Source organism: Eriocheir sinensis, chromosome 57 (assembly GCF_024679095.1).
Source record: "Eriocheir sinensis breed Jianghai 21 chromosome 57, ASM2467909v1, whole genome shotgun sequence".
Lineage (NCBI taxonomy): Eukaryota > Metazoa > Arthropoda > Malacostraca > Decapoda > Varunidae > Eriocheir > Eriocheir sinensis.
Window position 1 is genome coordinate 1,027,728 of NC_066565.1, and position 26,176 is coordinate 1,053,903.

Here is a 26,176-nt window from a genome sequence, read left to right on the forward strand (position 1 = left end):
TGACTGACTGACTGACTGACTGACTGACTGACTGACTTACTGATTGACTGACTGGCTGACTGACTAACTGACTGACTTACTGACTGACTGAGTGACTGGCTGGCTGACTGACTGACTGACTGACTGACTAACTATAGCTAACTAACTAACTAACTGACTGACTTACTAACTGACTGACTGGCTGACTGACTGACTGACTGGCTGACTAATGGATATACTCACAGATTCATTAATTCATTTCTCTTTCTTGAATCATGTCTGTCATTCATTCATTCATAACTTTCACTCTTACTCACTCACACTCACATTTTCTTATACAACAATAATAATAATAATAATAGTAATAACTGTAACTCATTTTTGGAGGATCTATTTTATTTTTTAGAACTATTATGGGGCAGAGAGAGGTCAATTTCGGGTCAATTTCCCCTAACACCCCCCTCCGCCCCCCTCTGACCCCCCTGTCCCTACCCTATACAGGCACTGGAGCGTTGACGGAGGGAGGATGAAGTGAAGGGCGCGACACCTGCTCCACCGCCTCCTCCACAGTGATGATGGCGAAGAATGTGCTGCTCTGGTTCCCCCTCAGCGCTGCCGTCCTCATGCCCGCCACCTTCCTCGTCACGTGCGTACCCTGACCTGACCTGACCTGACCTAGCTCCTCGTGGTGTCTATAGGGTGTCTGTGATTCTGTTGGGTTTTGTCGGCTATACTTGGACGATTCTTTTTATTTTGTTTTTTTATTTTATTTATTTATTTTTTTATTATTAATCTCATATTGGTGTTTTTTTGTTTATTTATTTTTTATTTATTTCACATTTCTTGATTGTCTTTTCCTTTTCTTTTTTTTTTTGTTTGTTTATTTATTTATTTTTTTTTTTAATTTTTTGGCCATTCTTTTTTTCTTCCTTTTTTGTTTATTAATTATTCTGATATCGGTGTTTTTTTTTATTTCACATTTATTGATTCTCTTTTCCTTTTCTTTATTGCGTTTATCAATTCTCCTTTTTTTGTGTGTTTTATTTTTTCATGTTTATTAATTCCATCTTCCTGTGATTTTGATATCCCTACATTTTTCTATTTTCGGGGGTAATTTTCAGATTATTTTATATAGACATGAAGGGCCGCAGCTTTCAACACCATATATATACCAACCCTTCAAGTACCAGTGGCCATAACCCTTTCCCCCCAGGTACGCTTGGTCCGTTGGTCTGGGCCACGTGGAGCCGGACTTCCCCTACATCAGTGCCACAGGGACATACCCTCCAGAGAGCTGTTTCTTTGGCCTTATGCTCAACATCATCGCCATCTTGTGTGAGTCATGTTGTTGCGATTTCATGTGTTGTTCTGCTTTCGTTTGAGTTTTTCCGAGAGTGACCCTTGTCCGACATTCTGAGATCCTTAATCGTGTGTGTGTGTTTACCTAGTTATGGGTTTACAGGGCCTGGGCTTACACTGGTGTGGTCCCGTCTCCGTATCTGTATTTGTCCAAGTTTTCCTTCAAGCTTTGCACACTCCTCGCTGATACTACATCCTCACTTAGTCTGTTCCAAACCTCTATATTTCTTTATGTCTCTCAAGCATTTTCCTTTCCTCAATTTTGTGTGTGTGTGCGCATGTGTGTGGCTGTGTTAATTGGTGGGTCGCTCTATACCTCTCGCTCTCTACTCTCTCTCTCTCCCTCTCATTCTAACCCCTCTCTCTCTCCCCCCCACACAGTATTGGTAACAGTGTGGGTGAGACACAGGCAGATTGAGGACCACTGTAGCCAGACGGTGGTGGCATACAACCTTCCCAGGACGAGTGAGGTGGCTTCCGTCTTCGGCTACGCTGCGGCCTTCGGGATCTGTCTTGTCGGGAACTTTCAGGTGAGGAAGTGTGGAGAGAAAGGAGAGTATGGGGGTCATGTCAGTACTGCAGCGCCCAGACACACACTCTTGGCAAGGCTTTCGTGGGAGTTTGGGGCATTTCCAGGGGTAGTTTTATGACCCTTATGGTAGTTTGAGCCTTCCTCTGTACTGTGAACCTAAAAAGCACATATTTGGCAAGGCTTTCAGAGAAGTTTGAGGCATTTCCAGGGGTAGTTTTATGACCCTTCTGGTAGTTTGACCCTTCCTCTGTACCATGAACCTAAAAAGCACATATTTGACAAGACATTTATAGGAGTTTAGGGCATTTCCAGGGCTAGTTTTATGACCCTGGTGGTAGTTTGACCCTTCCTCTGTACTGTGAACCTAAAAAGCACATATTTGACAAGACATTTATAGGAGTTTAGGGCATTTCCAGGGGTAGTTTTATGACCCTGGTGGTAGTTTGACCCTTCCTCTGTACCATGAACCTAAAAAGCACATATTTGACAAGGCTTTCATAGGAGTTTGGGGCATTTCCAGTGGTAGTTTTATGACCCTTCTGGTAGTTTGACCCTTCCTCTGTACTGTGAACCTAAAAAGCACATATTTGACAAGACATTTATAGGAGTTTAGGGCATTTCCAGGGCTAGTTTTATGACCCTGGTGGTAGTTTGACCCTTCCTCTGTACTGTGAACCTAAAAAGCACATATTTGACAAGACATTTATAGGAGTTTAGGGCATTTCCAGGGGTAGTTTTATGACCCTGGTGGTAGTTTGACCCTTCCTCTGTAACCATGAATTTAAAAAACACATATTTGGCAAGGCTTTCAGAGGAGTTTGGGGCAAGATATGTTTTTTTATTTATTTATTTATTTATTTATTTATTTATTTTTTATATTATTCTTTCTCTCATACCCCCCCCCCTCCAAAATCCAGGAAGATAATCGCCTGTATCCTCTCCTTTCCAGGCCACCAATGTCGCCAGTGTTCACCTCATTGGGGCAGGAATGGCGTTCGGACTGGGCAACATATACCTTTGGATCCAGGTAGGCAGCCTTGATCATTAACCTGGTAGCAGCGACGGGCCAAATTTGTGGCTTTACCGTGTAGCAGCGATGGGCCAAATTTGTGGCTTTACCGTGTAGCAGCGACGGGCCAAATTTGTGGCTTTACCGTGTAGCAGCGACAGGTCAAATTTGTGGCTTTACCGTGTAGCAGCGACGGGCCAAATTTGTGGCTTTACCGTGTAGCAGCGACGGGCCAAATTTGTGGCTTTACCGTGTAGCAGCGATGGGCCGAATTTGTGGCTTTACCGTGTAGCAGCGACGGGCCAAATTTGTGGCTTTACCGTGTAGCAGCGACGGGCCAAATTTGTGGCTTTACCGTGTAGCAGCGACGGGCCAAATTTGTGGCTTTACCGTGTAGCAGCGACGGGCCAAATTTGTGCCATGATACAAACCCCCCAAAATAGATGATACATAAACTGATCACAAATGCTTTGATATATATTATGAAATGGTTTGCGTGAGTGATGATTTTTTCTCATTTTTTCGCTTAGAGGGACCATTAAGAAACATGGTCCCCGCTGCTACTGGGTTAGAATTTCTTGACAGCAATGATATGAAAGATGTGGGCGGTGTGTAGTGAATAGGGGAGACATTTACCGATAATTGCAATAATCGATAAATTTAAACGACGGTCATGTGAGTTATTGATGAAACTGATTGTTACACGTTACTTAGAGTTAAATATGGCTTACAGAACATCTCAATTACTGGGTTAAGACCTCCATTAGTCTATCATTTGGGTGGGAACTGAATCATTAAGTCGTCCGCTGCGATTGGCACGGATTTCGCATCAGGAATTTTCACTTTGAACAGGAAGTTAATGGCTTTGAAACATCAACTCTTTTTTTTTTCCTTTTTTCTTCTTATTTTTTTTAATCTGATTTTTCCTTTGTGTCGTCCATCCTCACAAACTGAAGGAAATTGTATATACGTCTCCCCCTCCCTCCCCTCTTCCCCCCCAGAGCTGGATGTCCGTACACCTTATGCCGCGGGTCAACAGCAAGGCGGTGACGGTGGTGCGGTTCGTCTCCTCGGCCATCGCGACGCTTATGATCATCTTAACCATACTCTTCTCCTTCCTCTATGACGCGAAGAACAGAGATGTGGGTGAGTGATTGTGTGTGTGTGTGTGTGTGTGTGTGTGTGTTTACCTAGTTGTGATATACAGGAACGGAACTTTGCTCATGCTGCCCTGTCTTTTCAACTGTCCGTCTAACTTGGTCTTAAATGCGCTTATTGAGTTAGCCTGCACCCCTTCCCTCTCCAGCCCATTCCAGCCCCCCACACACCTCTGGGGGAAGCTGTTCTCCTTGATGTCTCTTATACAAATTCCTTTTCTCAACATCTTTCCATTTCCTCTTAAGTTTCTCTCTTCTCTTATCAAAAGGTCATCTCTTTCCAATTTCTCTAGACCATTCATCATTCCATACAACGCTATTAAATCTCCTCTTTCTCTTCTAAGTGTGTGTGTGTGTGTGTGTGTGTGTGTGATCTAGTCTGTCCTGTTTTAATCATTCTATCATTGTCCTTTTACCCCAAGCCAATATTCTATACTATTACATGCTAATCTTTTTTCTTTATTCCTTCATTTATTTATTTTATTTAGTCTTTGTTTCCACTTTTCGTTCCGTCTTTTTAGCCCCAAACTGATAATCTTTCCTATTTACATTGTTTATTCTTTTTTTTCTTTATTTCCACCTCTTGTTGGTCTCCTGTATCTCTCTATTTTCATTCCTCTTATTTATTTTTCTTTCTTTTTTTTATTTCTTCTCTGTCTCCACTTTTTGTTCCGTCATTTTAGCCCCAAACTGATAATCTTTCCTATTTCCATTCTTTATTTTTTTTCTTTATTTCCACCTCTTGTCGGTCTCCTGTATCTCTCTATTTTCATTCCTCTTATTTATTTATTTATTTTTTTTTTTATTTCTTTTGTCTCCACTTTTTGCTCCGTCTTTTTAGCCCCAAACTGATAATCTTTCCTATTTCCATTCTTTATTTTTTTTCTTTATTTCCACCTCTTGTTGGTCTCCTGTATCTCTCTATTTTCATTCCTCTTATGTATTTTTCTTTCTTTTTTTTATTTCGTCATTGTCTCCACTTTTCGTTCCGTCTTTTTAGCCGAAACCCGATAATCTTTCCTATTTACATTGTTTATTTGTTTTTCTTTATTTCCACCTCTTGTCGGTCTCCTGTATCTCTCTATTTTCATTCCTCTTATGTATTTTTCTTTCTTTTTTTTTATTTCGTCTTTGTCTCCACTTTTCGTTCCGTCTTTTTAGCCCCAAACCCGATAATCTTTCCTCTATCCATTCTTCATTCTTTTTCTTTGTCATTAATTCCACCGGTCTCGTCGCCTGTAGGTTTTATTGTCCTTTTATTGAGTGCTTCTTTTACCTTGTTTTTAATTCATTACTGTTTGTTATAGTTTTGAAATATAGTTTAATCTTTCATTCAGCGCCGTACATGACCTTCCAGTTGCATCGCCGAGACCAGTTGACGCCCCAGTAATCAATCAGTCCACATCTTGTCGGTCTCCTGTAACTCTATTTTCATGCCTATTATTTATTTATCTATTTTCTGTTATTTCCACTTCTTCCGTTCTTCTTTCTCCACCTCTCAATCCCTCCTTTTCCCCTCTTCTCCACCTTAGCCATATATCCTGTCCCATTCTCTCCTTTCTTCTTTTTTCTATATTATCTTATACTTTAATTCTATCCACTTCTCCTTCATTCCCCTTCCACATTCGTTCTGCTCCGCCTCTCCACCCTGACATGCGTTCTCCCTCCCTTTCATTCCCCTTCCACATTCGTTCTGCTCTGCCTCTCCACCCTGACACATGCGTTCTCCCTCCCTTTCATTCCCCTTTCACATTCGTTCTGCTCCACCTCTCCACCCTGACTTGCGTTCTCCTTCCCCTCCGAGCTTACTGGACCGAGGAAACCGAGTGGTGGATGGATGACGAGCGCCAACATTGGGAGTTCCACATCATCGCTACGGCCTCGGAGTGGGTGCTTGCCGCGGCCTTCGTGGTGGTTCTCCTCTCCCTTGTGCCTGGTGTGTTGGCGGGGGTGGTTGTGGTGTTGAGATTCGTCCGTTTGTTCTGAGTGTGTTGGTGGTGGTATCGTTGTTGTTAGTGGTGGTGATGGTGTTGAAATTTGTCCTTTTAAATTGTTTCTGTTTTGTCTTTGTATGCATGTGTGTGTGTGTGTGTGTGTGTGTGTTGTCTTATTCTGGGCATTGGGTTTTGTCTAAGTTGTTGTTGTTATTTCTTGTTGCGATTGGTGTTGTTGGTCCTGTTTTGTCATTTTCCTGTTCTTTATCCTTCCTCCTCCTCCTCTTCATCTTTATCTTCTTCCACATCCTTCTCCCATTAGTTCTTCCTTTTCCACATCTATTTCCTCTTTCACATTATTTTCCTCTCATTCTTCTCTTTCATTCACTACTTCTTCCTCTTCCCTCTTTCTCTACTTCTTCCTTCCTCCTCATTCTTACCTCTTACCTCTTCTTCTTCCACATTCTACAGTCTATCCCTCCTTCATACTCTACCTCTTCCTCCATTGACCTGACCTCTCTCTCACCCCCAGAGTTCAAGAGGATGACCTTCCAGGGGGTGATGGTGGAGTACGACAGGGACCGAGACCAGTTGAGGGAGCGCAGCCACCCCCCAACCCAGTCCAGCGAGACCATCAACACCATAGAGAGTGAGAGGTAAGGTGACCGAGGACTTATCAACCCTTAGACAGCAGTAGTATTTGAAGAGTAGCTCTGTGTGTGTGTGTGTGTGTGTGTATACCAATTCTACTCAGACTAGCATTTTAACACTTTTTTCCTCACATTTCAGACTCTAGGGCTAAGCGTTTCGCCCCCCCGCCACTTCTGTACAGCAAGCTAAGTCCGTTTTCGCTGCCCTGAACCTCGCAAGCTAAGTCCGTTTTCGCTGCCCTGAACCTCAACTCACCCTTGTAGAATACTGTACAAAGGACCCGTAGACTAGACTGCACTCGCTTCGGAAATGCACCCAGACTGTATAGCGTTGAGAGAGCAATGCATGGTTATTCAGACATTGTAATGGTTTTTGTTAATACTGTGGCTGGTTGTTTGGTATGTTTAAGGCGTGGTTAGTTGGGTATAGTGGGTTATTTGTATATATTTATGATTGAGTTCCTAATGTCAACTTAGCTCTGAAAAACCAACACTTCCAACTCTTACTATGGATCAGTATTACAAGACATTTTCGCGTTTAATATCCGCTATTTTTAAAGGTCAAAGAGGGGGTCAGTCAGGTGCTAATGTGTGTTTCTTTAGGGTCACGGTAAAGTAGAAGGGTCACACTGCCAACAGGGTCACAAAACTACCCCTGGAAATGCCCACAACCCCTACGAAAGCTTTGTCAAATATGTTCTTAAGTGGTGAAATGATGTCTTATAATATGACCGTGTCCTAAGAATGGAAGTGAAGAACCTAACTAGCCAAAGAGCTGTGAATAGAATGGTTTTGTGGATTCTTATTTATACCAAGTGTGATGTTGATTTACCAGTGAAAATTCGATACTTCCTACTATCTCCGTCCCAAAGCCAACTAGCCAGAGCTATTAATAGAATGGTTTTGTGGATTCTTTTTTTATACTGAGTGTGATGTTGATTTACCAGACTTACCAGTGAAAATCCAATACTTCCTACTATCTGTCCCAAAGCCAACTAGCCAGAGCTGTTAATAGAATGGTTTTGTGGATTCTTATTTATACTGAGTGTGATGTTGATTTACCAGACTTACCAGTGAAAATCCGATACTTCCTACTATCTCCGTCCCAAAGCCAACTAGCCACAGAGCTGTTAATAGAATGGTTTTGTGGATTCTTATTTATACTGAGTGTGATGTTGATTTACCAGACTTACCAGTGAAAATCCGATACTTCCTACTATCTCCATCCCAAAGCCAACTAGCCAGAGCTGTGAATAGAATGGTTTTGTGGATTCTTATTTATACTGAGTGTGATGTTGATTTACCAGACTTACCAGTGAAAATCCAATACTTCCTACTATCTCCGTCCCAAATATTGATAGTAAAAAGACAAACACTAGCCGCATGATACCAATACGACGTTTGAATATCCATCCGTAAGTGAGAGAGGGACCATTTGTTTCCTCGTGTTGACAGGGAACGTAAACTCCATGCTGTGTTGAGAGTAGGGGACCATTTCCTTCCTGAGCACAAGAATGTTAATGTAAATATATGCCTTCTTTGTTATATAGTTTGTTGTTGCACTGCATGTCCTCATACTCACCACAGAGCTGATTAAAAGGACAAGTTCTCTCCTTGACATTGTAATAGCATGGTAATGTATATATATATTTTTTGTAATGCCTCAAACCCCTTATCTGCACCCTCACCATTATGTTCTTTAAGGAGGAAACTGTACCAAGAATGTTATCTAATACAGCTGTGGAAAGATAAAGAAGTCAATGAAATCATTTGAATTTATTTTGATCATCTTGCTACACTTAAGGTCAGCGCACACCATGGCAAGGTCACACTTCACTTTGCTGCACAAATCAAATTGGTAATTAACATGTTCAGGTAAAGAAAATAACTGACAAATGCATGACACGTCCTTACAACTCACAAGGAATTAAATTTGATGGCAAACCTTAGCAGACTAGTGTTAGTACATCCAACGTGTACAATCCAGTGCTGCAGCATACTGTACCACTGGGCCTCTTGGGGTGACTGCTTGTCACTAGGATCAGACTTATAACTAAGTTAGGTTACCAGCACTCACTGCCTAGCCTGGGCAAAGGTTCATCAATGTTCATGACCTTCAAGGCATTTTTACTTAGGTAATTTGATACTTTATATATATTTTTTTGTATATTTTGTTTCCTTTATTTATTTTTTTATATTTTTTTTCCAGCCTATAACAGGGGATGAGATCTGCATGGAGACTTGCCGGGAGAATCCCGGGTTTGGTGTTGTAGAATGAGGCAACACCCCCTCTCCTCCCCCCCACCGGCATATGCCCTTATTGACTGATTGCAGGCGTTCATGAAGGGCCTGTTGGTTGGCCCGGCCTTTGTGACTGCCACAGTTGTGGCACATTGAGGGCATGGCCTGGCCCCACCAAGCCTGCTATGATAATTATCATAGATAACACAAGGACACTGCCTTATCTCCCTTATCAGACATAATACTGCATGATAACTTAATGAACTTAACCTTACACTGCACAAAGGAAGCATGCAGTTCCTTGGGTACACAATAATCTCCACACCAGCATCCCCCTGGGCCAAGCCTTGGACCTCTGGTGGTCTGCTGGTGTGGAAGGCTGCACACAGGTGTGAAAGGAGAGGAAGCCGTCCCCTTGAATAGCAGCTTCCTCCACTCCCATCACGATGAAGTAAAGCAAACACGTGCAGAGCTTGTTTCAAGAGCCACCCCTTTGTTGGGTTCATAAATAATAATGCACTCTGAACAAAGGCACTTTTGGCTTCACAGGGAACCTCCAGCATGGTCGGGTCTCTGGTGTCTCCATTAGCCAGGGAGAGGCCGTTGCCTTGCACCGGACTAGTAATGACTGAAGATGATGACGACCATACTGGAGATACTATGAAGTTTAAGTGCCTCTGTCAGTCTTCTCATCCAGGTGCATTATTTACCCAACACAGGGCCAAGTCTTAACCACCTCTGCACCTGTCTCCTTCACAACACTTAGGCACTACTGACAACAGATGAAGGACACACTCTTGCACCTTCAATGTATGGGAATCTCCTGTCCTTCCCTAACTAGAAGCAGATATCTGAAACCTTACAGATACATCAGCTGATTTACCCGACACAGGGCCGAGTCTTAACCACCTCCGCATGTCTCCTTCACTACACTAAGCCACTACTGACCACTGATGAAGGACACACTCTTGCACCTTCAATGTACGGCAATCTCCTGTCCCTCCCTGACTCTAGAAGCAGATACCTGAAGCCTTACAGATACCTGAAAGAAAAATGGAGTGTCAAAGCTGATGTAATAATATTAGTATTGCTGTAAACCTACTGCTATCAATAAAGGCATAAGGTTGTGGAGCCAGTCAGTCAGGAATCAATTACTTTAATTTTATAGACTTTCCCTAAATACTCAATCACTTCCTCCATCAGTGAACTTGTGGAATATTCTTATGTCAATTGTACTTCATTATTTCTTTCCCTCAAGCTTGGCAGTCCTTCCCTGCATTTCATTACCAAGCCCATTATGTTACTTCAAAATCCCAGTAAGCAATGGAGCAGAAAATAGAGGGAACACTTACTTACTACAATTGTACTTCGTTATTTCTTTCCCTCAAGCTCGGCAGTCCTTCTCTGTATTTCATTACCATTGTTATTTCAAAATCCCAGTAAGCAAGGGAGCGGAAAATAGATGGAACACTTACCAGAGGGCGGCCGAGAGGTTGGGGTGCGGTGCCTTGTTGACGATCTGGCCCATCATGAATGCCATCTTGTGGGCATACATGCACGGCGCCGGGACACGGACGGTTCCCTGCACACCAGAAACAAGTGAGTGTGATGCTGCTACCACGAAGAATCACTTATGAACTTACGAACCTCACATAATGAACAAACTAATACCCTAAAAGCATATGGACAAACACGGGTAACGTCAAGATTGCACCATAGAGTATCACGTGTCACAAGTGTTATTACTACAAAGCATTATCCAGGAATATGTTAACCCGGTAGCTGCGGGGATCATGTCTAAAAGGCCCCTCTAAGCGAGAAAAATGAGAAAAAATCATCACTCACGTAAACCATTTCATAATATATATCAACGCATTTGTGATCATTATGTATCTATTTTGGGGGGTTTATATCATGGCACAAATTTGGCCTGTCGCTGCTACATGGTAAAGCCACAAATTTGGCCCGTCACTGGTACCGGATTAAAGTCCAACACAAATAAATAAAGTCAGTTTGGGCGAGGTCCGTGCCTCCCACAGCGCTGCCAGATCACCCCCGATACATCACACTCTCATATGTCAACTATTTACTATTTGATATTCTCTATTAAATATATTCCACACCAGAACTAGATTTGGCTGCACTGTGGCAAGGAGACTCCCCTAATGCCCTACCCAACCAGACCTCATAGCCAAGTCTCGCTATATCTCGTTCCCTTCATCCCCAGCACAGTACTACCCAGCAGCCTCCTCCATCCTCGCCTCACCTGCCAGTTGTAGTAGAGATGCGTCAGCTTGAAGGCGAGGCGCTGCATGTGGTCTGGCTTGAGGCCGGTCGTGTCGGCGATGATGTTGAATGACGTGGGGGAGACCGTTCCCACGTTCGTGCTTTGGGGCACCAGGAAGAAGTCGTACCTGCGGACACACGGACATATGAACACATCGAAGCACTTCTCCAGCGGCATAGGGATTACATACATTATCTAAGTATGCAAGGGATGCCTGACACAAAGGGGGCCATACATAGATGTCGGAATGTGTAGTGTTATGAGCCTAGTGATAGTCTGACAAGACTTATGCACCAGGAACGTGAAAAACAATCATGAGAACTATAATCGGACTTGGTATCATTGCTTGGGTGACGGTACCGATTTAAAGAGGTAGCAGAGACCAAGAGATAGTAAGCTATGTCACAGCAGGTTAGATCTAGCAAACAACAGCCAACGAGCGACGCAGAGACTGTCACCCAAGCAAGTTAGCACACTCGGCTCACAATCAAGAGAGCCCGGGTTTGATTACCGGGGGGAGTGGAGAAACTTGGGCGGCTTTTCTGATACCCTACGCCCCTGTCCACCCAGCAGTGAATGGGTACCAGGTATTAGTCGGGGGTTGTGTCTCATCTCCTGGGGTCTGTTCCCTTCTATAATTTCTAACCCCTTCCTGTCTCTCTCCGGCATATGACCACAGATGTTGCGCCGACTAAATGAAACTTTCCTTTCACCCAAGCAATGATGCCAAGTACGCAAGTCCACCTCTGAAGGATTTGGGCCGCCAGCTCCCATGGAACCGAGTATAGTAGTTGTGAGAGTCAAAAGTGTGAGGATACAGGCCTATGGATACATGAGGCTTGGTGTCGCTGTCAACTCAAACCCCACGCACCTCTCCGGCAGTGTGATGACGTCATCCACCACAGTGCCGGGGGGAGGGTTGCCAATCCTGCCAGTGGAGCGCGAGAAGAACCTGGTGTTGATCTTCTTGGAGACGATGATGAAGGCGAACTCCGGCTTAGTCTCGTACAGGTCAAAGCATTTCTACGGAAGGCAAACAGGAGGCATTACCGCACTGACCTGCTACTTGTGAATGAGTACTGAAGGGAAGACGAACATGCAAATAGAATACAATGGGGGTGACTGTGATAATCTGAAGCTTGTGAGTACAGAAGGGAGGATAAATGTATAGACAATAGGAGCAACTGTGTCCATCGTCATCCGTTCTTTGTGAATACGGAAGGGAAGTTAAACACGTGAATATAATACAATAGAAAAGGGGTTACTATGCCAATCTCTTCCTATTAATGTTTGTAAGGAGAGATAAAACACATACAAAACAAAGGTTACTGTACCAATCTTTTTTTCTGGGGTTTGAGAGGAAGTATAGTTTAGGGAAGATGAGAGAGAGAGAGAGAGAGAGAGAGAGAGAGAGAGAGAGAGAGGGGTGGAGGGGGTTCCTTTATGTGGCTGTGGGGGACATGTCTGTGGGGTATGTAAACATGCTGTGGGGAGACATTCTGTGGGGTCCTGTGAGCTGTGGAGAGAGAGAGAGAGAGAGAGAAAAGAATGAAGGAAGGAGAAAGGGATTAAGGAAGGAAAGAGGGAAAGGAAAGGAAGAGGAATGAAAGGAGAGGAAGGAGGAGAAATATATGGAGAAAGAGGAGGAGGGACAGTTCATGAATGGAAAGACAAAGGCAAAGAAACCATACTTAGAAAACATACATCAACAATAACAAAACAAACAAACAAAAAATAAATAAATAAACGGAATAGAGTTACAACCAATCCGCCTCACCTGAATCTCCGCCACCTCATGGTCATTGACGTACTCGATCTGCCCTTCACCCACGCCGTCACGGTACACCAAGATTCGGCTCGGCAGCATCCCATTCTCCTGCTTGTACCGCTGTAGGGCATCTGGGAAGGGGAACGGTCAATAACGGGGTGGAAGGGTTCACTCTGGGGTTTGTAAACATACTGTGGGGTGACATCTTGTGGGGTCCTGTGAGCTGTGGTGAGGTGAGAGAGAGAGAGAGAGAGAGGGTAGGGGGTTCTTTTATGTGGCTAGGGGGACATGTGTCTGTGGGGTTTGTAAACATCCTGTGGGGTTCTGTGAGCTGTGGAGAGAGAGGGGCTAGGGGGTTCTAGGGGGGCATGTGTCTGTGGGGTTTGTAAACATCCTGTGGGGTTCTGTGAGCTGTGGAGAGAGAGAGAGAGAGAGAGAGAGTGTAGGAGGTTCTAGGGGGGCATGTGTCTAAGGGGTTTGTAAACATCCTGTGGGGTTCTGTGAGCTGTGGTGAGGTGTGAGAGAGAGAGAACATACAAAAGAATGAAGGAAGGAGAAAGGGATTAAGGAAGGAAAGAGGAAAAGGACAGCTGTAGGGCATCTGGGTAGGGAAACAGTCAGCGGAACATTCAATAATGAGATGGAAGGGTTCACTCGGCGGCAGAAGGTGAGTATACAATTTATCACAACAATCAAACGGTCGAGTCAATTTATCACTAACAATTAAATACCTGAGGCTGTCTATATCACAATCACATGGACGAGGGAGTTGATTTACCACTACAAATAAATGCCAATGAGGGCGTAAGATTGGGGCATAAAATTGTAAACTTGCTTGGAGGATTTAATGGATTTTCTGGCAAGTTATAATCGGCGTCACCATATGGAAAGGGTTAATCTTCTTCTAAATCTCTTAATCCTCTTCCATTTTCTCTTAATCCTCTTCTAAACCTCTTAAGAAGAAATGGAAGAGGATTAATAGGTTTAGAAGAGGATTAATCTTCTTCCATTTCCTCTTAACCCTTTCCCTACTGTGACGCCGATGTCTGCATCACCGAATTGAAAGGGTTAATGGGCTCAAATTGCATGTAAAATATTCTAAGTACAATTCATGAAGAGTATAAATAAAAACATGTCAGATTTGAAAAGATAACACATGAAAACTATATATAAACACATCAATCATAAAACTTGTAAGTAGATATCAACACATTTCCAATTAGCAAACCTCCAAGACTCACTTTTGACACCCAGGGCAAAGTTGTTGGAGAGTTCCTCGTGGTTGTGGTGGGTGGCGGCCTGGGAGAGGTAGCGCGACCAGCTCTGGTTGAGCGAGGACACCACCGCGCCGTACGCCCCGCTGCGGGAACCCTTCTCGTGGTAGGCATCATAACCCACCACCATCGTGTTCTGAAGGACACACACACACACACAGTCGCAGTACAAGACGACAAAAATGCTAGAAAACGAAACAAGCAGACTACAGGAGGCCAGTCAACGTTGCCAGATTGTCGTACTCTGCCTCTTCTTTTCTTTTTTTTTTTTTTTTCTTTTTTTACAACAAAGGAAACAGCTCAAGGGCACAAAAAGAGCCCGCTACTCGCTGCTCAAAGAGGCGGCCGAAAGAGAGGTCAATCTGCCAATTTCCAACCCCAAAACTGCTTTCATCACCCAAATAACTGCCTTCATATATGGTTATCGTTTAAATGGTTAATTATTGCTGCTTCTTGGCAACAGTTACGGGGCAGAAACCGGTAAACACGCGGCTGTGTACGACAAGCTGGCAGCGGTGGAGGCAAGTCAACGCTGCGCCCCCTCGGCCGCACCTTGATGGGAATGTTCACGCTCCACGGCTCTCCTCCAAGCTTGCAGTTGATCTGAATGGCGATCTTGGTGGCCACGGACATGAGGCGCTGCTTCTTGAACAGCGTGCGGCTCAGGACACACTGCAAGGCAAGGACGTGGTGAAGGTTACCGGCCGACAAGATGGCCGACTTGATTCAGTTTAGCCCTGGGTTTCTTTTACTGGAATTTCAGTGTAATATGTTGAACAAATAGAAAAGTAACTAATGTAAGTGTAATTTAAGTAAATAAAAAGTAAGAAATATAAGTGTGAATGAACACAAAACAACCAACAAACTAAATAACAGACACTACAACTAATAAAGTAACATTGACACAAGCTTGCCAGCCCCACCTGGCTGGGGATGCCCATGGTGATGGACAGCTGGCGCTTGACGGCGCTGTAGTAGTCAATCCTGTTGCTGTTGAGCACCACCAGCACCAGCTGCATGCCGGTGCAGCGCCCCAGGCTGCCCATGCACTCCTGGGCACTGTCACTCTGCAGGCAGTGGCTGGAACAGGAGGGAAAGGGTGTGGCTGCCGAGGGACACAAGTTTGAGGATGGAAAGGCAACAACAAACAGGAAAATGGTGGAAAGTTTGGTTTAGTCAGCGCAACATCTGTGGTCATATGCCAGAGAGACACACAAGGGGAAGGAATTATAGAAGGGAACAGATCCCAGGAGACGGGACACAACCCCCAATTAATACCTGGTACCCATTCACTGCTGGGTGGACAGGGGCGTAGGGTATGGGAAAAGCCGCCCAAATTTTTCCACTCCGCCCGGGAATCGAACCCGGGCTCTCTCGGTTGTGAGCCAGGTGTGCTAACCACTGCACCACAAAGCCCCTTACAACAAACAGGAATTGCAAGTAAGCAAGCAATGATATATACATAAAATGATTTACTGCTGGGGGAGGCAGAGGCTGAGGCTGGGTATTGCAGCACTGAAGCTCAAGGAAGAAATTAATTGTAAAAAGACATAAGCTGTGATGACGAGGAATGGATGGTGAGAAACAGACAGACAAAAGTAAAGAGGGAAGAAAGGGGTTAAGGGGCACTATTTTTTTTTTTTTTTTTTTTACAGCAGAGGAAGGAGTCAGTTCAAGGGCATAAAAAAAAGGTAACAAATGTTTAAAAAAAAAAGCCCTCTACTCTACTACTTACATTTGAGGGTTGGCGAACTGCATGCCCATGGGGGGCCCGACGCGCTGCAGGGTGGTGCACAGCTCCCGGGCGCTATCCTTGTGGCGTGCCGGGAACACAATGGCCCAACGCTGCACACTGATCGGAGCGTTGAGGCGCAGCGCTGCAACACAACACAACACAACGCAACACTCAATGGGGACGACGCAATGTGTGTGGGAGTGTGTACCGCGAGTCTGCTTCATCCCTCAATCATCATTCTAGTTTCATTTACCTTTAAAATAAGACTAAGGTTCATAGGGAAGTATCATAAGACACTTTGGGTTCTCATATCAGCTATTTCTAAAGGTCAAAGAGGCAATCAATCAGGTTCTAATTAGTGTTTCTTTAGGTTCACGGCACAGAAAAAGGGTCAAACTACCACAAAAGCCATAAAACTACTACTGAAAATGCCCCATACTCCTACGAAAGCCATGTCAAATATGTGTTTCCTAGGTTCATGCTACAGAGGGTCACACTACCACCAGGACCATAATACTCCTGGAAATGCCCAAAACTCCTACAAAAGCCTTGTCAAATATGTGTTTCCTAGGTTCATGCTACAGTGGAAGGGTCAAACTACCACCAGGACCATAAAACTACTCCTGGAAATGCCCAAAACTCCTATGAAAGCCTTGTCAAATATGTTTCCTAGGTTCATGCTACAGAGGAAGGGTCACACTACCACCAGGGCCATAAAACTACTCCTGGAAATGCCCAAAACTCCTACGAAAGCCTCATCAAATATGTGTTTCCTAGGTTCATGGCACAGAGGAAGGGTCACACTACCACCAGGGCCATAAAACTACTCCTGGAAATGCCCAAAACTCCTACGAAAGCCTTGTCAAATATGTGTACTTGGGCAATGGAATATTTGGTAATACAGCCCATATCCTCAGACACCTTCAGCCCTCACAACAGCTATTCCTAAAGCCCGCAAAGGAGGTTAGTTCCTGGACACTGGCAGACATTACTTGGAAGGTTCAGCGCCCATGCCTTGTATACTCACAGCGGATCTCCCTGGACCAGTCAGCTGAGTCCCTGTTGTACGTGACAGTCTTGCCGCTCTGAAGAATGGCCTCCTCGGGCAAGACTCGGCCCTGCAGCTCCACCAGTTTGTTGGACATCTGCAGGCCCCAGTTAGTCATCTCCTCCTTGGCCTGGGAAAGACCAAGTAACCAGGTCGTCACCCTCGTAAACAAACATGGCGAGCTGTCATTGTTACTGTGGGCTGTGTGTGTTCTAAATCATCCCTTAACTTTCCTGCCTACATACTTATTTGCTATTTCCTCCCATCGCTTGCAATGTCCCTTTCCTCTCCCTCCCTCCATCCCACCTTTTCATGAGCGAGGAGGTCCCTGTTCAGCCTCATCAGTGAGTGGACCCTCTTGTCGGGGGCGGTGCGCAGGTAGTCCGCCAGATCCTTCATCATGTTAAAGTCGGAACGCATCTCCTCGGTCAGGCCGGTCATGATGCAGAGCTCAGGGATGAGGTAGACGTCCCCGGCGCCGCGTCTCAGGTCCTTCTTCTTGGGCTTGGACAACATGAGGGGCTGCTTCACGTCCTTAATCCTCAGCTGGTATTTCTGAAAGGGGTGGGATTGAAAACAGAAAGAATTAGGCAAAGTGTGATTGAAAACAGAAAGAATTGGAGAGTATCACACTATCAACAAAACATCGAGAGAGAGAGAGAGAGAGAGAGAGAGAGAGAGAGAGAGAGAGAGAGAGAGAGAAACGATAAACAAATAAAAGCGTGGGCCCCTCTGCCTGTGCCCTGTGGTTCCTTCGATCCAGGAAACCAACCAACCGGACACACAATTTTACGAACAAAACAAAACATAACCGGATGGGTACTTACGCTCTGGTAATATTCCATGTAGCTGATCTCCTTGCCCTTGTATGGGAACTTGCAAAGAGGGTTCAGGTCCCAGGCAATGTCGTCAATCTTGTACGTCTTGTTGTTGTACTTGGTCACCACGATAGCCCCGAGGAGGTTCTTCAAGGCCGCCTCTTTCTGCGTAAATAATAGGAGTGTTTACGTGCGCTGCTCTGTGTTGTGTGTTAAAGTTAAATTTCTTACATGCGTCACGGTCAATTAACGCCTTGACTGTGGATTTTCTACCAGAATACCTCGCCAAGCTATAGGAATGGATCATATAGTGGCTGCTACAATTCAATGAAGAAAAATGTAAAGTCCAGAACCTTGGGAGGGGATATCCAGCACACCAATACCACATGGGAAGCAGTCCAGTATCCACCACAGAGGCAAAGAAAGACATGGGAAAGTATGTTATCAGGCTACCAGTGAAGGGATATCCAGCACACCAATACCACATGGGAAGCAGTCCAGTATCCACCACAGAGGCAAAGAAAGACATGGGAAAGTATGTTATCAGGCTACCAGTGAAGGGATATCCAGCACACCAATACCACATGGGAAGCAGTCCAGTATCCACCACAGAGGCAAAGAAAGACATGGGAAAGTATGTTATCAGGCTACCAGTGAAGGGATATCCAGCACACCAATACCACATGGGAAGCACTCCAGTATCCACCACAGAGGCAGAGAAAGACATAGGAGTGTATGTTATCAGGCTACCAGTGAAGGGATATTCAGCACACTAATACCACATGGGAAACACTTCACTATCCACCACAGAGGCAGAGAAAGACATGGGAGTATATGTTATCAGGCTACCAGTGAAGGGATATTCAGCACACCAATACCACATGGGAAACACTCCACTATCCACCACAGAGGCAGAGAAAGACCCGGGAGTATATGTTATCAGGCTACCAGTGAAGGGATATTCAGCACACCAATACCACATGGGAAACACTCCACTATCCACCACAGAGGCAGAGAAAGACCTGGGAGTATGTGTTACCAGGCTACCAGTGAAGGGATATCCAGCACACCAATACCACATGGGAAACACTCCACTATCCACCACAGAGGCAGAGAAAGACCTGGGAGTGTATGTTACCAGGCTACCAGTGAAGGGATATCCAGCACACCAATACCACATGGGAAACACTCCACTATCCACCACAGAGGCAGAGAAAGACCCAGGAGTATATGTTATCAGCCTACCAGTGAAGGGATATCCAGCACACCAATACCACATGGGAAACACTCCACTATCCACCACAGAGGCAGAGAAAGACATGGGAGTATATGTTATCAGGCTACCAGTGAAGGGATATCCAGCACACCAATACCACATGGGAAACACTCCACTATCCACCACAGAGGCAGAGAAAGACCTGGGAGTGTATGTTACCAGGCTACCAGTGAAGGGATATCCAGCACACCAATACCACATGGGAAACACTCCACTATCCACCACAGAGGCAGAGAAAGACCCAGGAGTATATGTTATCAGGCTACCAGTGAAGGGATATCCAGCACACCAATACCACATGGGAAACACTCCACTATCCACCACAGAGGCAGAGAAAGACATGGGAGTATATGTTATCAGGCTACCAGTGAAAGCCATATTCATTCCAATCGCAGTGGACGGGTTAATGCCAAATCGTACAGGTTAGTTGCCAAAAATAACAAAAATTGACTTGCTCAGTTTGTTTCCGAGGGTGACAATGACTTACCGGGTTAGCGGCGCGCTTCAGCATGACGGTGTAGGCTGTCTCCGTGCGCAGGAACTTGTGGGAGACGTCCGCCCCCAGCAGCAGTGTGTTCTCATGCTGGCGGATGGTGCTGGTGTATCCCGGCCAGATGGCGATCCTGGGGAGGAGAAGAGAATGTACCCATTAAACGCTGCACCTGATGAGAACGTACCCATTATATAAAACCGGGAAAATAAACATATATATAATGGTGGTACTGCATTTAAGGGGGAGGGGTAGAGGATGTATGAAAGGGAAGGGAGAGGAGGAGTTGGAGGTGGTTGTGTGGTGTATGGGAAGGTTGGGAAGGAAGAGGAGAAGGGGGAGAGGGAGGGGTAGATAGAGGGTTAGATTCCTCTCTCCCCCAGCGGATGTAGTCAATGGAAAAAATGAGGAAGAAATGTGAAAAAATAAATGAAGTAACAAGGAGAGTGCATAACTACAGCTTCTCAAAATGGAAAAAAAAAAGAGGAAGAGAATCCAAAATTAAAATTGGAAAGGTTTGAAATTTTGCTGTCACTGCAATTTATTTTTTTATTTTTTTACATCAGAGGACACAGCTCAAGGGCAATAAATAAATAAATAAATAAATAAATAAAAAGCCCGCTACTTGTCGCTCCTATAAAAGACAAATGTAAAGAGTAGCCAGGAGAGGTCAATTTCAGGTGGAGTTAACTTAAAACAAAGCCAAATGCCCCTCACTTGTATCTCTCGTCCCTGATCTCAGCATTGGGGTTGTAGTAATTTCTCCCGAGGAACTGCAGTCCGAGGTGCTCCATACATCGGCGCATCAAAATGTTCATGATGTGGATGTACTCGCTGTCCAGGAAGTCCACCTCCTTGATGAACTTGAGCTTCAGCTGGAACACTGCACCATCGGCCTCCTCCAGCTTGGACACCAGCTCCGTCACCTGAGGGGATTACAAAACACACTCACGGATAAGTTGGAATGTTTCGTTTAGTCGGCGCAACATCTGTGGTCATATGCCGGAGAGAGACAGAAGGGGAAGGAATTATAGGAAAGTTTGGAAAGTTTTGTTTAGTCGGCGCAACATCGATCTGTGGTCATGTGCCAGAGAGAGACAGAAGGGGAAGGAATTATAGGAGAAGGAAACAGATCCCAGGAGACAGGACACAACCCCTGATTAATACTGGTATCCATTCACTGCTGGGTGGACAGGGGCGTAGGGTATCGGAAAAGCCGCCCAAATTTTTTCCATTCTGCCAGGGAATCGAACCCGGGCTCTCTCAGTTGTGAGCTGAGTGTGTTAACTACTGCACCACGAAGCCCCCTACACTGACGGAACTAGACTGACAAAATGACGTACAAGACCGTAGGTAGTTTCAACTGGACTTACATCTGATGGCAGCTTGTGAGACATGCAGAGCTTCATGCCGTCGAAGATGTAGGCGCCCAGAGCGTTGCGGTGCTGGGACATAAGCTTCTTCCTCACTGGGGTGCGGTCCTCCTCAGGGCTGAAGAAACATTGTAACACGAGAATATATACGAGTGAAACCACCAGGGTGAAAAAAATAAACAAATAAAAAAACACTGACATTAGCAATATTATATGGAGTCTACTCATGGGTGAGGATAAACACTGACAGAGCCGGTTTCACAGTCCAACACAGCGTCTTCGTAACAGCCCGAACCAAACTATAGAATCCTATACTATCCAAAATGGTGAGGTCTTCAATGCCACACTATATACACAAGACTTTTCCTATGTAGTTTCATCAAATTTGTGAACTTAAATATAAACACCAGACCCTATACAAGGAAATTTCAAAGGCTCTGGTATTGGTTTGGGAGCTTACTAACCCATCATGGTGAACTGCGAAACAGGCCCATAATCTATACCTGAATGATGGCAACAGAATAGACAAACACAGATATTCTTTCTGTCTGAGTTTGGCCAAGTCCGAGAGCCCGGAACACATGAGTTAACTTGCTCTTGAATGAAGATATACGTTGTCAATTACGTTGTGTGTGTGAGCCCAGAAACGCTTGGGCCTTGGACACACAGACACACACGCATACCTGAAGTAGACGTGATAGAGGCAGGTTTTCATGTCTTCCATCCTCTGAATGTTGAAGTGGTTGCTGCACAGGGGAATCATCTGGCCGGAAGTCCCTGTAGAATGGAGACGAAAAGGAGTAGTGGCCGGAGAGAGAGAGAGAGAGTAGTGGAGTCAGAGAAAGGTAGAGTAGTGTAGTAAGAGAAGGGGAGAGTAGTTTTTTTCTTTTATTCTTTCTCACAATCTTTCTCTTAACTTTTTTTCTCATTTTCTGCTTTGTTATTTCTCTCATTCTCTGATGTGGTGGCTTCATGTCGCAAGGTGTACTAGAACAGGAGCAAGAGGGAAACTTATCTAATCTGCTTTTAACTACAGTCATCCCTCAAATGGTACAGTTTCCAATAGTTCAGTTTCGGTTTTATACTGATTGTCATGGAAGGTCCTTTTCGGATTTTAAAATTTCCTGCTTGCTGGGAAATTTAAAAATCCTAAAATCTTCCATGAAAATCCACATGAAACCGTACTATTGGAAACCGTACTATTTGAGGAACGACTAGACTTCTATGATCCTCTGTTTGCAAGACCACCACTGAAGGAGACTTGTTTAGCTACTTCGTATTTTTTTATCTATCTATTTCCTGCGCGAGTGGCGAGGAAATGCAAATCAGTCACCGTCACAGATATTTTGGTCAACTTTCACAGCTTAGTTTGCTCTTCATGACCTTACTATAAAATATACTTTGTGTGTGTGTGTATCTATTAACCCAGTAGCAGCGCAGATCATGTTTATTAATGGTCCCTCTAAGTGAGAAAAATGAGAAAAAATCACCACTCACACCAACCATTTCATAATATACATTAAAGCATTTGTGATCAGTTTATGCATCATCTAATTTTGGGGGTTCATATCATGCCACAAATTTGGCCCGTCGCTGCTACACGGTAAAGCCACAAATTTGGCCCGTCGCTGCTACCGAGTTAACTTGCATTTTTTTTTCGTCCGGTCCGTTCGCTTACCTTTCTTGACAGTGACGGTGCTCGGCTTGGTCCACACAATCCTGCTGATGTCCCTCTTCCCCCGCATGGTCCCGCGTCCCACCGAATGGCCCCCATTGCCACCGTTTCCGTTGCCATTCTCGTCTGTCATGTGGTTGTGTGGTGTATGGGAGGGTTGGGAGGGAAGAAGAGAGGAAGGGGGAGAGGGAGGGGTAGAGAGTACAGAAGAGGAGTTGGAGAAGGCAGAGAGGAAGGACAGAAGAGGAGAGAGGTAGAAGGGAAAGATGAAAGAGATACAAGACAGTTTGGTTGTGTGGTGTATTGGAGGGTTGGGAGGGAAGAGAGTAAGGGGGAGAGGGAGGGGTAGAGAGGATGGATGAAAGGGAGGGAGAGTAGAGAAAAAAAGGAGTTGGAGAAGGCAGAAAGAAAGGACAGAAGAAGAGGTAGAAGGGAAAGATGAAAGAGAAATGACAAAAAAAAAAGGACAAAAATTAATAAAATGAAAAAGCAGGAAATAAAACAGTAGAAAGGATTAAAGGATGGAAGGAATAGCATAAACAAAAAATAAAAAAGGAGACGATATTAGTATGAAATAACAATAATAAAAATAATGATGATAACAGTAATAAAAAGCAGCATTATAAATCACCCCATACCGTACCTCCTTTCCCTTTACCCCTGTCAACCCCCCTCCCCTCTCCGTATAACCCCTCAACCCCGTCCCTTCCCGCCACTCCTCACCGCTCTCCTCGCTGCTCTCATGAAGCTTCATAGCCCCCATGGCCTCAGCTGCACGCTTCACTGTTGCGGGGCGGCCCTCCCCGACCCTCTCCCGCCCGCGGTATGATGCACGGCTCTCCTGAGGGCCCTGCAAGTGTGTGTGAGTTATGGTCAAATTATTACTTGTCGAATATACTACTCTGACTAGGCTTTACTTGGCATATACCCGAAGCACTCTCCAAGTTGTTTATACCCATGGAGGCAGAATTGGTGGAGGACACGGCCCGCTAATCCCATTCATTGAGGTGAAGCCGACGAACTGTCAAATTTACGGCCAAAAGATGGGGGTGGACGAGCCTGGCCGAGCCCATTAAGAGGGAGCCTGACCTGACAACACCCAACACCTGGCCGTAAAAATGACAGCTCATGCGGATTCACTTAATTGGGTTGATGTCGACTCCACCAATTCTACCTCCATGTTTGTACCCTCGTTACAGTCCTCCACTCACATATACTCTTGTTAGTAAATCCAATTAAAAATGTTCTATAAAAATGGCACATGTGGCTTTGAGATTCTTAAGAGGCCCTCACTCACGGCTCCCTGATACGGTACCTTTCGCCCCCCCTCGTCGCCTTCCCTGAGCCTGGAGCTGCGTCCCCTGGCACGGCCCACCCCCTCTGCGGGCTCCTCCTTCAGCCCCTGCACTCCTGAAGGGCCCGGCTGCACCACCTGAAGGAAAGTGCAAAAAAATAAAGATGTAAGAGAGTATAGTGATAAACAAAGAGAAAAATGAAATCAAAACGTGAAATAAATAAATAAAACCACAAGTAGAAATACATATAATAGTCAAGAAGTGAGAAAAATATATGAAACACACTCATGCACACACACACACCTGGCTTGGGTCCGAAATAGGGCGCGAGTGTGGCGTGGACTGCATGGGGGTACTCGGGGCATCGGTGGCCCCCTGCTGCTTGCCCCTGGACCGCCCCCGTGCCCGGCCTTGCTGCTCCATGCTGCTCGCTTGTCCTCACGCTGGAAGACTTGCGCCTGTAACACATTCAGAAACACCAAAAAAATATATTAACCCTTGCCATGTTGTGCCGCCGACGTCTGCATCACCGTATTGATAGGGTTAACGGTATGGACCCCGCCATTATCTTAGGCCTAGAATTATTAAAAACTAAAAACAAAAAATAATAAGGAAATAGCCCGCCAGGGATGCACGGGGGGGAGCCTTGGCCAACCCACCCCTTATGAAACCCAAGATATTAGATGCTATAGACCATTATATGGTAATACTTTCTAAGAAGTCCGCCTCCCCCTCCGCCACTCCAGCCCCCCCTACCCCCCAAGACAAGTCTGGGGAACATTGGCCCTTGAGCATGTGGTGGGAGGGAGCCCATCACCCCGGGACACAGGGCCAGTGTGACATCCGGGTTACCACAGTTTATATACCTTCCCCGGGTTTCCCCAGGTACTCATTTACCGACCAGCCAGAAAGAGAGGATGAACAGCTGGGTGAGCTGCACGCCGACTGCCCGGGCCGGGATTCGAACCCGGACCCGCAGAGTAGAAGCCAGGCACGCTGACCACTAGACCACGGAGGCGTGGTACAGACCCCGCCATTATCTTAGGCCTAGAATCATTAATATTAACTAAAAATCATCAAATATTAAGGAAATAGCCCACCGGGGACACCAGGGGGGGCGCCATGCCCGACCCACCCCTTGAGGTACCCCATTGGAGAGCGTCCCCGCCACCATCACCGCTAAACCTTATTTTAACACACTTATTGATTTTCCAGGACATTAACACCCTGGACATATATACATAGGAGGTCAAAGTATACATAAACACTAGAGCCACGCACATAGAGGCATTAGTTAAGGACACAGACGGAAAAATGTTGTCCGCTCAGCATCCCAACCGGCGCCATGTTGCACGCTGGCTCACTTCTCACCCTCATATCTCCGCCAATAATATACTTACCGGGGACATAATGATACCGATGTGTGCCTGGGGATTGGGTTTATTTATCTGGATGGGTTTAATGATGTGTAATTAGCCCATACCTTAATTAGAGGGTGATTTTCCTCCGGTGTGTCCTCCCTCCCTGCCTCGTCCGTAGCAAATGGCGACGGCGTGACGAAGCATTCATATTTCAAACATATGCCAAAATTTCCTCTTTCACTGTATAATATTCCATTTTCTTAGTAATTTTGTATACCTAATTATTTTTTTAGTATTTTTGGCTGCGGTGTTTGGTTTCTAAGGGTGTTTGTATATAAATGGCTGACTCACTTTCCATATATCATACCTCATTTCAAATTTCAAACATATGCCAAGATTTCCTATTTCACTGTATAATATTCCGTTTTCTTAGCAATTTTATGTACCTGATTATTTTTTAAGTATTTTCGCTGCGATATTTGATTTCTAAGTGTGTTTCTGTATAAATGACTGACTCATTCTCCATATTCAAAACCTCCATATGACATTTCTTCATTTTGTTACGTAGTTTGCTTCCTACTAAATTTTCCCAACTAAATCATTTGTATTTTAGTAAGATTATCTATTCGTGAAATGGCGAAATCAATGTTATATTTTTTCCATTGGTCTTAAACGCTGTGAAAAGGGCGGGGAATTTGAACAAGACCCACGCGTGATTCTAATGCAGCTGTTTGGGATGGTGCAGTTAGTATTGGTCTATCTAAAGCTTATAATAGCGTAGAAGGTTAATAATATATCGTTCACCCGAATAAGCGAATGTGCAAATACGTATGAATTTGATTAGTAAAAATGAGTGTAGGTAACCGATTCGTCTTATTTCGAAGCTTCACTCAACTGATTCAGACACATAAGTAC

General features: G+C 44.9%; 2 protein-coding genes across 4 annotated transcripts in view; one reads left to right on the plus strand and one right to left on the minus strand.

Annotated features, from left to right (window-relative positions):
* LOC126984443 (DNA damage-regulated autophagy modulator protein 2-like) overlaps positions 1-8,389 on the plus strand; it is an 11,231-nt gene extending 2,842 nt beyond the window's left edge. For 2 of the 3 annotated variants that reach the window (XM_050838070.1, XM_050838071.1), the window contains exons 2-9: positions 481-625; positions 1,193-1,314; positions 1,720-1,868; positions 2,820-2,897; positions 3,881-4,025; positions 5,841-5,972; positions 6,503-6,626; positions 6,760-8,389. In XM_050838070.1, the coding sequence (XP_050694027.1) occupies positions 552-625; positions 1,193-1,314; positions 1,720-1,868; positions 2,820-2,897; positions 3,881-4,025; positions 5,841-5,972; positions 6,503-6,626; positions 6,760-6,766 (831 nt within the window). In that variant the 5' untranslated portion in view covers positions 481-551 and the 3' untranslated portion in view covers positions 6,767-8,389. The remainder of the gene's footprint in view (positions 1-480; positions 626-1,192; positions 1,315-1,719; positions 1,869-2,819; positions 2,898-3,880; positions 4,026-5,840; positions 5,973-6,502; positions 6,627-6,759) is intronic. The other variant, XM_050838072.1, reaches the window with a different exon arrangement.
* LOC126984442 (piwi-like protein Siwi) lies at positions 7,793-25,518 on the minus strand. Its single transcript, XM_050838069.1, has 21 exons — positions 25,384-25,518; positions 24,204-24,358; positions 23,921-24,037; positions 23,329-23,455; positions 22,609-22,731; positions 21,614-21,707; positions 20,931-21,048; positions 20,275-20,483; positions 19,555-19,690; positions 17,801-17,956; positions 17,280-17,528; positions 16,953-17,103; positions 15,926-16,067; positions 15,114-15,270; positions 14,743-14,862; positions 14,158-14,326; positions 12,926-13,047; positions 12,020-12,171; positions 11,128-11,275; positions 10,337-10,443; positions 7,793-9,903 (listed from the first exon to the last, which is right to left on the minus strand). The coding sequence occupies exons 2-21, from the start codon at positions 24,321-24,323 to the stop codon at positions 9,894-9,896; spliced, it is 2,727 nt and encodes a 908-aa protein (XP_050694026.1). The 5' UTR covers positions 24,324-24,358; positions 25,384-25,518; the 3' UTR covers positions 7,793-9,893.
* Positions 25,519-26,176: the final 658 nt, after the last annotated feature.

Coding starts and splice junctions, on each gene's coding strand:
- LOC126984442 (XM_050838069.1), bottom strand. CDS start 24,323: ATGGAGCAGCAAGGCCGGGCACGGGGGCGGTCCAGGGGCAAGCAGCAG. Junction 16,068..16,952: donor CTGGTCCAGGGAGATCCGCT/GTGAGTATACAA, acceptor GTTGTGTTGCAG/CGCTGCGCCTCAACGCTCCG. Junction 11,276..12,019: donor GTCATCACACTGCCGGAGAG/GTGCGTGGGGTT, acceptor GTGTGTCCGCAG/GTACGACTTCTTCCTGGTGC.